Here is an 11,735-nt window from a genome sequence, read left to right on the forward strand (position 1 = left end):
CGGCAGCGGGAGGTGTTCCGGCAGCCTGGGCGGTGAGGGACCGGGTTGGTGGGCTTTAGGAGGAGGAAGGGAAGGTGGCTGAGTGGCTGGCGTGGTTGAGAGAGAGGCGGAGCAAGGAACTCGACGGGGAGGCGGCCATGGCGGAGGCGGCGGCGCCTCTGGGCGACGGGGAGAGAAGCTCGGCTCTGGAAAAGGCGAAGCTGAGAGAAGAAATCGGACTTGGCTCCCGAATGGATTGGGACGGCTTGAGCGGCGGCGAGATGCTAGACGAGGCGACGCGTGTGGCTCTAACGTCTAGAGCGACGACGGCGAGACGACGGCGTTCGGCGGCGTGTCGCACGGAGGGGCGCCGGGGGCGCGCGGCAGCCGCACGAGGTGCCAGGGATGCCGGTGTGGGGGGCAAACCGGGGGCGGGGAAGGCGGTTTCGGCTGGGGGCGCGACGCGTCGGCGGCCAGTGGCCGCACCGGCGGCGAACGACATCTTCACGGTGAGAAACAGAGAGGAAGGAGAGAGGGAGATGGAGGTGAGGGCAGTTCTGTAAATAACTCGAAGTTCCAAATTCCAGTTTGTAAACTAAATTTTTCTCCCTATTCCAAAGGTCAAATGAAAAACTTTTGAATATCAAACTTACTTAAAATTTCGAGATCTACAACTTTCGTTTTAGGCACTTTTTCATTTGAGGCGTCTTTTGAAAGATAAAATTTGAAGCTTGAGTGCATTTGAAAATGTCCTATACACTTTGAAATCTAAATTTTTCTCCCATTTTCGTGTGGCAACTCGAAAAACTTTGAACACGAAAGTTGTTCGTCATTTAAAACTCTATAACTTTAGTTTTTGGCAAAAGTTCATTTGAGCAACGATTTAAAATTCATTTTTAAAACCCATTTGTTTCAATTTGAAAGATATTTTAAGTATTTATAAACTTTGATTTGAAGAACTCGTCATTTCATGTGTAAAATTTCATTTAATGATGCATGATTTGATGCTAATAACTCTAGATTAGCTAATTAAATATCTGGGCTGTCACATTCACCACCTTGTACTCCTACTCTGCAAGACTACTAGCCGTGCAGGATCGAGTGTGCATTGCCATCGATTGGCGGCAAGGCGGCACACGAGGGGACTGAAAGGGGAGGGGGCGTGGCAATTGAATACAAGAGACAGGAGTTGGTGCTGTTACGTTTGCCCTGGAAATGGAGACCAATCAATGAGCTGGCCCAGGCAAGGAAAGGCGCACCAAGCGCCAAGCGTGGTTAGGGTTCGTAGTTTTTTTTTTGGAAAAAGGAATGATATGCATGCTGCTCTTTGTGTGTTTTGTGCTTAGGATTTCTGTTTAGCAAAAGAGCCTACAAATTAGTCAAAAGATGTTTGCACTAGACAAGTAGTTTGATACTCTACCAAATACTCCACTGGGAGAGCGAGTGGACGGCAGCCTGGAACAAGCACTTCCGGCTTTGCTCGCAGCAGCAGCACCCAAGTGGCCATGTCAAACCTTCGCTTTCCCGTCTCGCAAGTCAACTCCGGCATCAAAAGGGAGGTTTGACACAGACTGCTTCCACTTGACCCATGAGACTCACATTTCGCTTCAGCTGTGAGGTCCCTCAAAAAACTACTACTGTGCAAGCTGACCCTGCCGAGGAATACTGAAATACTCCGAGATGCACGTACTGGTTCAGCCTGCAGCTGACAATGTGACCGACCCATTCCACGTGCCGGAACAGTTTCATGTGCTGCTGTCGTGAACCTCGGCAACCTGCATTGCAAGTTGTGCATGAAAATTTTTTTAGAAGAAAGCAACTTGCAATTTCCCTGAACCGGTCTTATATTTTGCACCTGAGATTGCATTATTTGAGCTTGAGATGCATTTGACACCTGTGTAACCACAGTGCTGGATTTGTTCGTTCCGGGAACGCAAAAACATTGCCAAAATTGGTGGTAGAAAAAGTCGCATCAGACACTGTAGTACACTGTAGTACTTTTCGTTTGTTTGTGTTAAATATTATCCTACCATGATCTAACTAGACTCAAAAGATTCGTCTCGCAACGTACATCAAAACTATGTAATTAGTTTTTTTATTTAACTACATTTAGTACTACATGCATGAATTATTTGCTATATTTAATGTTTCGATGTGATTTCGATGTGATGGAAAGTTTGAAAAGTTTGGAGAAGTTTAGCAATCTAAACACACGCCAGGTGAAACCGTGGCGAAATTCACCGATCCAGGTCGCGCGAGACAGACAGGGCAGCATCATCATGCGAGTCACCAATCCGGGCAGCGCGCGCGCGTCCCGAGGCCACAATAATTCGCTCTGCGCCGAGCGGACGGGGCAACCCCAGCAGCTGACTTCCTGTAGTCGCCGCAGACTCGCAGTGGCGTGGCTAGGGCTCTCAGCGGCTGCTTCCCGGCGTCTTCGCTTCCCCCTTGTCTCTGGCTCTCTGCCTGTCCCAAACTCCCAACGCTGGAACACTCGAACACTGGAACAGTCGAACAGATGCCCAGCCGTTTGGCCGCTCCATAACCACGAGGAGAAATGAAAACCTGAATCTCTATGGCGGATGCAAAGGACTACATCCAAAACCTTTTTTTTCAGACAAAAACACGCATGAACTGCACTAAGGCTATCCGCACTGGGGGATGGTAAACCGTCCTCCAGTGCACGATAGCGTGCCGTTTCGCTGCACCGGCGTCCTCTAAGACCTATGGTACCATTGCGGACGAAAGCAGATCCGGGATTCCAAGCGTGCATGGAGGACGTCCGCGCATACGCGGGTGTAACAGCCATGGGAACATTGGCGGGCCGGGACTGTAGCTCGGTGCTGGAGCGGCAGCGTGCGCGGCGACTGGCGGCGACGAGTAGAGAGGATAGGGAGAACGAGAACGGCAGTGACGAGCTGTATCCGCCGCCGGCAAGTGTGGAGGTCGAGCCCGCTGCGCCCGGCGAGGAGCCGCTGCCCGGCGAGCCGACGTCAGGACGAATCCGGCCGCCACAACAGGTCACCGCGCCGGATCCGAATTCTTGGCCCCGCGCAGCCGGAGCGCGACTGGGAGGCACGGCGAGGGGGCTCCGCGCGTGGCGCGGCGGCCGGCGGGCCCAGGGAGAGCGCCGCGGCGCCTCGCGGTCGGGGGACTCGGAGCCCGGCAGGCCGAGGCGAAGCGTGAGGCGCGGCGCCGGCGAGGAGGAGGAGGTCGGCGTCGGTTGTCCGCGCCCACCTCTGCCCCCCCCCCCCGGCGCGGCCCTCCGCGTCCGCAGCCGCCCCGCGCAGGGCCTCCGCCGCCGCCGCCGCCCCGCTGGTTCTCGGTGCTCGGAAGGGTGAAGAGGAGGTTCGATCCAGCCAGCGGCGCGGAAGGGAGCTCCACCAGGACGGAGGAGGGAGGAGAGCCGCGGATCCGCGCGGAGCTGGCCGCCGGCGAGCTCGGGAAGGGAGGATGCGCCGCCATGGTGAGTGGCGCCGCCGCGAGGAAGGATCTGGTCGCCGCCATGGGAGAGGAGGGAGGAGGGACGCTCGCCGCGGTTGTAGCGAAAATGGCCTCTCATGCCATATTTCAATATAATGTTTTGGCGATTGATGACACACACAACACTTGGACTAATATGATTGTTAAGATGAACATTCTCAGGCTTTTAGGTTCAAGTGATGACAAAGAGAAGATAGGCGTACCTAGGCCCGAAGGGCCGCCCCTACGGTGGTTCCGCTTCGGTCCAAAGGATAAGAATTGAAGAGACCGTGAAGAAATCTAAGTCAAAAAAATCAAGACAGAGATACTTTAGTATCACCGGTTGAACCGACGCTGAGAAAATCACATACGTCGGTGCATTGACTTGGAGCACACCAGGAATTTTGGTTTCACCGGTTGAACCGACGTTAGGGAAGTTGAATACGTCGGTGCAATGGATCCAGAAGCTGAGGCAAGATCTATACACCGGATGAACCGACGATTAGGTCTTGGTGAACGTCGGTGCAGTTGTCCAGAGAGTTGGTTTTTTAGAGTTCACAGGACAAGTACACTCACCGGTTAAACCGACGCAGCATCGGTTGATTGCTCGTACACGTAATGGCTAGTTTTTTAGGCGGACAGTTTAGTATCACCGGTTGAACCGACGATGGCTATTGGAGGTGCGTCGGATTAACCGGCGTTAAGTATTTTTCTAGCAGCTTTTCTCCAACGGCTATATTTGTTTGTGCTGCCTATATATACCCCCAAGGCCGGGTCATTTGTGTGTGCTGGAGTTGCTGAAGCCTACTACACTTGAAGAACACCTCCAACCACCTTAGAGCTTCATTATACATCATATAGGCTTAAGCACACTTGTGAGAGTGCTTAGTGCTTGATTAGGCTTAGTACTTGAGAGAACTAGCTTGAGTGAAAGTCTTGCTGCGGCAAGCATCTTGTGTACTCGTCGTGTGACCCTCCGACTTGGTGTGGAGAGGCAACGACACTTTGTGCGGGGAAGAAGACCCCTCTTGGTGAGAAGCTCCGATAGTGAAGATGGTGCCGTGGGTGACGCTTCGAGAGAGACGGTGGCGGTGGCCTTGTCTTGGTGACTTGGGGTCACTTAGCCTTTGCTTGCCGGGAGCCTTGGTGGCGAACGCAAGACGGTGATCAAGCGGAGAGACTCGGCATCACACTTGTTTGTGTTGGACAAGTGGCCGTGGACGTAGGGAGGGACTTGGTGTCCTAACCGAACCACGTTAAATCGTGTCTTGGTGTCTTCACATGAGTTTGCATATTCTCTCCTTTACCTCTTTATTTATCGTATTACGTTTCCACATTTACTCTATCTTGCGTACCTTTACTTTCCTAGTTAGTTTGATTAGGATTGGCTATAGGTTGCAAGTCTTTTAGAGGTAAGTAGAGTAGTATAGATAAACCTTAGTCATAACTAGCATGTGTAGGACATGTTAGGTTTATCTCATGCAAATAGATTGAGCCCTAGGATAGAAAGCGATTAGCGACCCTATTCACCTCCTCCCCTCTAGAATCGGACACCCCCGGTGATCCTTACAGCCGTCTCCTCTCGGCCGCGCGCCATGGGAGCAGGAGGCCGGAGACACGTGTGTCGCATCCCCGGCCGCGTGCTCGGCTTGCTCGCCCGGCCGCGCACCGCGGGCTCCGCTCGGCCGCGCGCCGCGGCCTACGCCAGACCGCGTGCCCGGCTTCCTCGCCCGGCCGCACGCCATGGGAGCAGGAGGCCGGACCCTGCGCGTCGCAGAGGAGACCCTGGCGGAGAAGGCAGAGGAGAGAACGGAAAGGGAGGGCGACGTGTGAAATTAAAAAAAGAGAGAGAAACCTGACGCTTGGGTCTCGCACTAGGTAATTGGTATAGAGGGAGATATAGAGTATGGATGAATGTGAAAAAACTGGAGATAGAGTAGAGAATCTTGGTGACCGGGATAGAATATTTCTTTTAGAGGAAGAATATAGAGGAACATGAGTGCAGATAGCCTAAGGGGTTGTTTGGTTTGAGGGGCTAAATTTTAGTCCGTGTCACATTAAAGAGAATTTTTGTATTAAGAAATATTAAATAAAGATTAATTATAAAACTAACTGCATAAATCTAGACTAAACTGCGGGACGAATCTAATGAGATATATTATTTTATGATTAGCGAATGGTTACTGCAGCATCACTGTAGCAAATTATGGATTAATTTAGCACATTAAATTCGTCTCGCGAATTAGCACTCAGCTGTCAAAAAAATTATAAACAGATTTTATTTAATACTCGAAAATAGTAAGATTTTTTTTTGATGAAATAGGGACTTAAAAAAGACTGTGGAACCAAGCAAGTCTAATAGTGTGTGGTGCAGTGCAGGTCGGGTCGCCCTCGCGGTCCTTGGTCCAGAAAGGTGAAAATAAAGGCCGGCACGGTGGATGCCGTTGCCACCTGCGATGCCAGTTTCGGAGCTGTTTAGAAACTGGGACTTCAAAAAAGTCATAGGGACTTTTTAGTATTTAAAAGTATTAAATAAATATTAATTATAAAACTAACTGCAGAACTCTGGGGCTAAACTGCGAGACGAATCTAATGAGGTATCTTAATCTATGATTAGCGAATGGTTACTGTAGCATCACTGTAGCAAATCATCGATTAATTAGGCTCATTAGATTCGTCTCGCGAAAAAAGCACTCAGCTGTCAAAAAACATTTATAAACAGATTTTATTTAATACTATAAAATAGTAAGATTCCTTTTGATGTGATAGGGACTTTTGAAAAAAATTTCAAAAGTCCCCGAGCCAAACAAACCCGAATCACGTCGTCATGCCATGGTCTGAAACTGGGCCCTCCCTGCTCTGAGTAACTGTGTTGACTGGTTGGTCCAGCCAGGAGGTCCTGAATGTGATGGGAGGGGAGAGCAAGGCCGTGTTTGGTAAACTGTCCCATCAAATTTTTAAAAAAACAAACGTCCGCATGGAGTGTTAAATGTAGTCTATTTGTAAAATCTTTTTGGGGATGGATGTAATTTTTTGAGATGAATCTAATGACGGTAATTAACTGATGATTTGCTACAATGATGCTACAGTACCATCCTCTAATCGCGCGGTCGAAGGCCTCATTAGATTCGTCTCGCGATTTACACAGAGAATTGTGGAGGTGGTTTTGTAATTAAACTTCATTTAATACTCTAAAATAGTGATCAAAGACTAAAAAGTTTTGGCGGAATTTTTTACAGCCTCAACCAAACACGGCCCAGATTCGCTGCTGGGTCGGGCATGAGCAAGCTGAAACGGAGGGAGACCGCCAGCGCCAGGACAAGCGCGTTGGCGATCAGTGTGATCCGCTCCCAACTCCCAAGCATCCAATGCTGCTAGGTGCTTTGTGCTAATGGGTTAGTAGCTTGCAAGCAAGATCCAAACCTGTTGTCTTCGTACAAGTAAACCCGGGAGAGCCCGTCTCCCCTCTTTTGGAGAGGTTCGCAGAGGCCGGCGCAAAGCACAGATTGAGCATTAGTACGAGGAATCAGGTATCAGCTGTCAAAGTGCCAATTGTGAAGAGACCTCGATCGACGATCGGTACAGGCTACAGAGCTAAAACTTCTGCATTCTGAGGATAAAAGATTCATCCAGACCGGCCAGGGCTGGGATCGTTTATGCTCCTATTTACAGAAATCTAAACCAGCTCTAGATGCAACAGGTTAGTGATCTGATGGACTGGTTGATGATTGGGCTGCGGAAAATTAAACTCTAGTATGAACAGATTGGACTCGGTTCAATTCTCTAGCGCTGCTGCTGCTGCTGCTAACTAAATGCATGCGATTCTTCACACTTCCACTCTCCACATGATCTTCTCGCCGCGGCCGCCGGCGCCGGCAACGCTGGCATTGGCGCTGTGGGGGTGGGGGTGGGCGTGGGCGCGCTCCATGGCGGCCACGCGCGAGGGGTGCACGGCGCCGATTCTGGCGCGCTCGCCGTGGGACTGGGACGGCAGCTCGCAGGCCTCGCCGACGGAGCCCGACCGGATGTCGGCGGGCGGGATGAAGCAGTCCATGGACAGTCCGGGGACGTTGAAGGCCACCTCCTCGATGCTCCAGGCCTCCTCCATCCGCGTCTTGGTGTGGCTCATGGCGGCCTCGCCGAACCGGAACAGTGTGACGGCGGAGCGGCCCGAGTGCGCGATCATGATGCCCTCCACGGGGCGGTAGTCCTCCAGGGCGGAGCTGATGGTGGTCTCCCAGTACACGGCGTCCCCGCCGGCGTGCGGCTGGATGCGGGTGAGGTGCGAGTCCTCGATCTGCACGAGCAGGCCCGTGCGCTGGCTGAAGTAGCCGAACAGAACGTGGCGGATGATCTCCGCCGGCCCTTCGCTGCGGAGCTTCAGCGTCTGCGGGTCGGCGGTCAGCTTCAGGATGAAGCAGTCCTCGCCGTTCACCTTCTTCTCGCCCACGCACCGCGCCTCCGCGAACAGCCCAGCCGTGGTGAGCGGATCCAGGCCCTGCATTGCAAGTTGGAAAAGGAAATGGGATCGTGAGGTGATTTGCTCGAGGCGGAGAAAGAGGAAGTGCGGTTTGGAAGAAATGCTGGGACCTGGAGGACGCGGCGGAGGGGGCGAACGGGGCCCTTGGCGGCGTGCGCGCCGAGCCAGGGGGTGTGGCGCCAGACGAGACGGCCGTTGGAGCCGGCGTGGACCTTGCTGCCGCCGACGGCGAGCTCGACGTACCACATGTCGGGGGCCATCTGCCAGAGCACGAAGCCGCCCTGCTCGACGGCGGCGGCGCCGCGGCCGGTGGGCCCGCGGTTCTTGACAACGCGCGTCGCCGTCTCGAACTCGGACGCCACCATCCGGACCTTGCCCATGGCGTACGCGTTCCGCACCGACTGCAGCAGCTTGTAGCCGCCCGACGCCGCCGTGTACTGGTGCAGGATGTACTGCGCGGACGACGACTCCTGCCATTGCATTTTCTCAGGGTGGTGAGCCAAGAGTGCCAGATGCACGGACCCAGACCGCATCTCGTGGGAGCGACGCCATAGCCAGCGAATGGAGGGGAGGGAGAACGGGAGTGAAGAAGCGGGCGTACAATGGGGGTTCCCTTGATGGAGAGGAGGGGCAGCGGTTCGGCCGGCTTGGACGGGATGGGCGCGAGCGGCGCGCCCATGACGCCGAGGAGGAGCCGGAGGTCGGACCGCCGGAAGGAGGCGCCTGATCCGCCGGGGCCGGTAGCGGCGGAGGCCATGGACGGCGTGCGCGTGAGGTGGCCGCGCACCCAGTTCCCGAACCCCTCCCGGCGGCCGGATTCCTCGGCGTCGGGGTCGCCGGCGGCGAGGCGCTCGGCGTCGGGCCCCTCGATGAGCGGCGCGAGCGCCTCCCCGCCGGGGCGCAGGCTGCCGGAGCGCGCAATGAGCTGCTCCCCGAGGTACTGCTGCAGCACCTTCTCCGGCGGCGACGCGCTGCGCGCCGGAGCCGGGGACTTCCCCCTCGACCGCGCCGGCGACAGCCCCCGCACCACCTCCTCCTTGAGCACCGCGAAGAATCCCTGCTTCCTCTCCTTCTCCATACCCCGCAATGCCGCCGCCGGGACCAAGATTAGGGGGAGGAGCGGTAATGTAGAGAGGTGATTTGGTTTGCTTCACGAGGAGGGCATGGGGAGTGCGGCGAGGAGTGGAGTAGAAGAGGGGGGGGGGGGGGGGGGGGGGGGGGGGGGGGGGTTGGTGCTCACCGCGCGGTTGCGTTGGAGTGAAAGGGAGGAGGGGGAGGGGACGGAGGAAAAGATAAAGCCGTGGAGGGGAGGAGAGTTGGGGGAAACCGTTTGACGTGAGAGCGCAGGTGGGGGAAAGGAAAAGATCAAAAGAGCGCGAGATGGGATGTCGGGAGGCGGGGAGAGAGAAGAACACCTCCGAGCTCCCGTGCTTTTCGTCGTGTCGACGGTGGTGCCGTGCCGGTTCATGAACTTGAACAATGGCGGAGGAGGCTGCCGAAGCTCAAGCGAAAGAAAAAGGTCTCGCATTTCGATCCGATGATGCTCCGGCTTTTGTTTCTCACACACGGATTTGAAAAAGGAAATGGCTTGGGATTTGGAAAGGGAGGGCACGGTTGGAACCCAAAAAAACCGGGTTAATTTCCAGCAGCGTGTATCGTCGAAATTTGCACCTCGCGGTTTCCAGCTTGTCGTGTCCAAATTTGTACCTCGCGAATCGCGCGCTTTGCCAAGTTTAAGCTTCTGTGATTGAAATTTCTTCCTCGGAAATCTCGCGCTCGCGAGGTTCACGTAGTACATGCGTGTGGCGCCACGCCAAGGGGTGGAGGGAGTAGGTGAATGTGAAGGGCATTTGGTTTTTGGACCTTATTAGCGCTAGTGATGGTATAAACCTGTAGGATTTGTGTCAATCTGTTTGGCAAATGGCACTCATCAACATGATTTGGGGGCATCATGCGCCGTACTACTTGCACTGTTCCCCGAGAGCAGAGAAAAATGGCCGCCACTTCCTGTTCAATAATGTCCGAACTGGAGATATTCAAAACGACGACTATACTTGCAATGCTTTTAATAAAGCAGCGGTAGTAGCAACCAACCAATATTCCTGATATATTATAACCCTAGAATTTCGAACAGCTTTACCAACACCTTTCGCTCTCAAATCATGGCCTGATCGCCCAGCTCGGCACACAGGGGCTGTGTTTAGATTCATGTAAAAGATGGGAGAAAGTCACATCGAACATTATAGCACATTGTAGCATTTTTCGTTTGTTTGTGGTAAATATTGTCCTACCATGACCTATCTAGGCTCAAAAGATCCGTCTCGCAACATACATCAAAACTATGCAATTAGTTTTTTTATTTACCTATATTTAATATTTCATGTATGGGTCATTTAATATATTTAATGTTTGGATGTGACGGAGATGTGATGGAAAGTTTGGATTTAAGAGGGGTTTGGGATCTAAACACGCCGCGGCGGGCCCCTCCGCCCTGATCCACCGTGCAACTATCGCTTTCCCCGGCCCCACAGAGCTCGCGACAGCGCCACCACCCGCCCTCCCCAACCCCAGCACGGCGCCGAACGGGGCGGGGCGGGCGCCCGACCCGAACCAGGGATGGCGGCAACCCGCGCGGCCGCTCTGGTGGCGCCAACCAACGGGCACACCGCACACCCCCGCCCCTCGCATCGGCGGCGAAGATGCCAAAAGCGCCGCGCGGGCCACGTGCCCGAGGGGGGCGCGCGGCCGAGCCCGTCCGGTTGGCCTCGCCGCGGCCCGCCGCGCACGGCAGGAGAGCCGAGCCGGGGGCGCTGCCGTTACGCTGTCGCCTGTCGCTCGCGCGCCGGGGCCGCGGGCACGTCCACGTGCTCGCGCCGCGCGGGCAGCGCGGCGTCCCTGAGACCCTGACCTCCCCCCTCACTTCCAAGAGGGTGGCCAGTGCCAGTCCAGGCCGGCGCGGCGCGGTGGTGCTCGGCTGCTCGCTCGGCTGCCAGTGGTGGCGTGACCGTGTGATACATGCCGGGATGATGACGTGGGCGCGGGGGGCTTTGACCTGCCTGTTAGGCTGTCGGTCGGCTGTCGCCGGCTCGCCGCGGCGTTTGTCCTGCGCTGCCGCTGCGGCGCCTTGACCGGGGGCTCGGCGCGGCCGCCGCGCGGGGGGCCGCGGCACGTGAGCGGCATCAAGATCGTGTCGCGCCCCGCGATCACGGGAGGCCGTCGCTGTTTTATTAATTGCGCTTTGTGTGGTTTGAAGTCTCGTAAATAAGAGAAACCACCAGGCCAATCCCTTGTTTAGATGTAAAATTTAAAATTCTAAAACTATCACATCGAATGACAATCTTATATGCATAGAATATTAAATTTAAATGAAATAAAAAACTAATTACATAATTTGCTTGTAAATTACGAGACGAATCTAATGAGTCTAATTAGATCATGATTAGACATTAAATTGCTACAGTAAACATATGCCAATGATGAATTAAGTAGGTTCATTAGATTCGTCTCGCGATTTACAGCTCATCCATGCAAAAAGTTTTGTAAATAGACTTCATTTAGTACTCCATGCATGTGTCCCAATATTTGATGTGACTTTTTTTTACGTTTACAGGGTTTACGGGTAAAAATCTAAACAGAGCCTTTGTTTGTTTGTTTGTTGTGCTCGGGTGTTTGGAGAGTTAGCCCGTTAGGTTTCTGGCGTGTCGCGGGGCGGCATGTGTGACTGGGAGCGGCGGAGTGTTGCTCGGGATGATCTATTCAGATTGTGACGATCCATGCAAACGCTTGTTCGTAAAAAAATACTGTGCTATTTCGA

The 11,735-nt window shown here is 54.0% G+C and overlaps 1 protein-coding gene across 1 annotated transcript; it reads right to left on the reverse strand.

The window, feature by feature from the left end:
- Positions 1-6,972: 6,972 nt before the first annotated feature.
- Positions 6,973-9,141, reverse strand: LOC120658543. Its single transcript, XM_039936802.1, has 3 exons — positions 8,523-9,141; positions 8,032-8,391; positions 6,973-7,939 (listed from the first exon to the last, which is right to left on the reverse strand). Exons 1-3 carry the CDS (start codon positions 8,997-8,999, stop codon positions 7,268-7,270), a joined length of 1,509 nt encoding a protein of 502 aa, XP_039792736.1. The 5' UTR covers positions 9,000-9,141; the 3' UTR covers positions 6,973-7,267.
- Between the last annotated feature and the right edge of the window lie 2,594 nt (positions 9,142-11,735).

The sequence above is a fragment of the Panicum virgatum genome, chromosome 2N (assembly GCF_016808335.1).
Source record: "Panicum virgatum strain AP13 chromosome 2N, P.virgatum_v5, whole genome shotgun sequence".
Lineage (NCBI taxonomy): Eukaryota > Viridiplantae > Streptophyta > Magnoliopsida > Poales > Poaceae > Panicum > Panicum virgatum.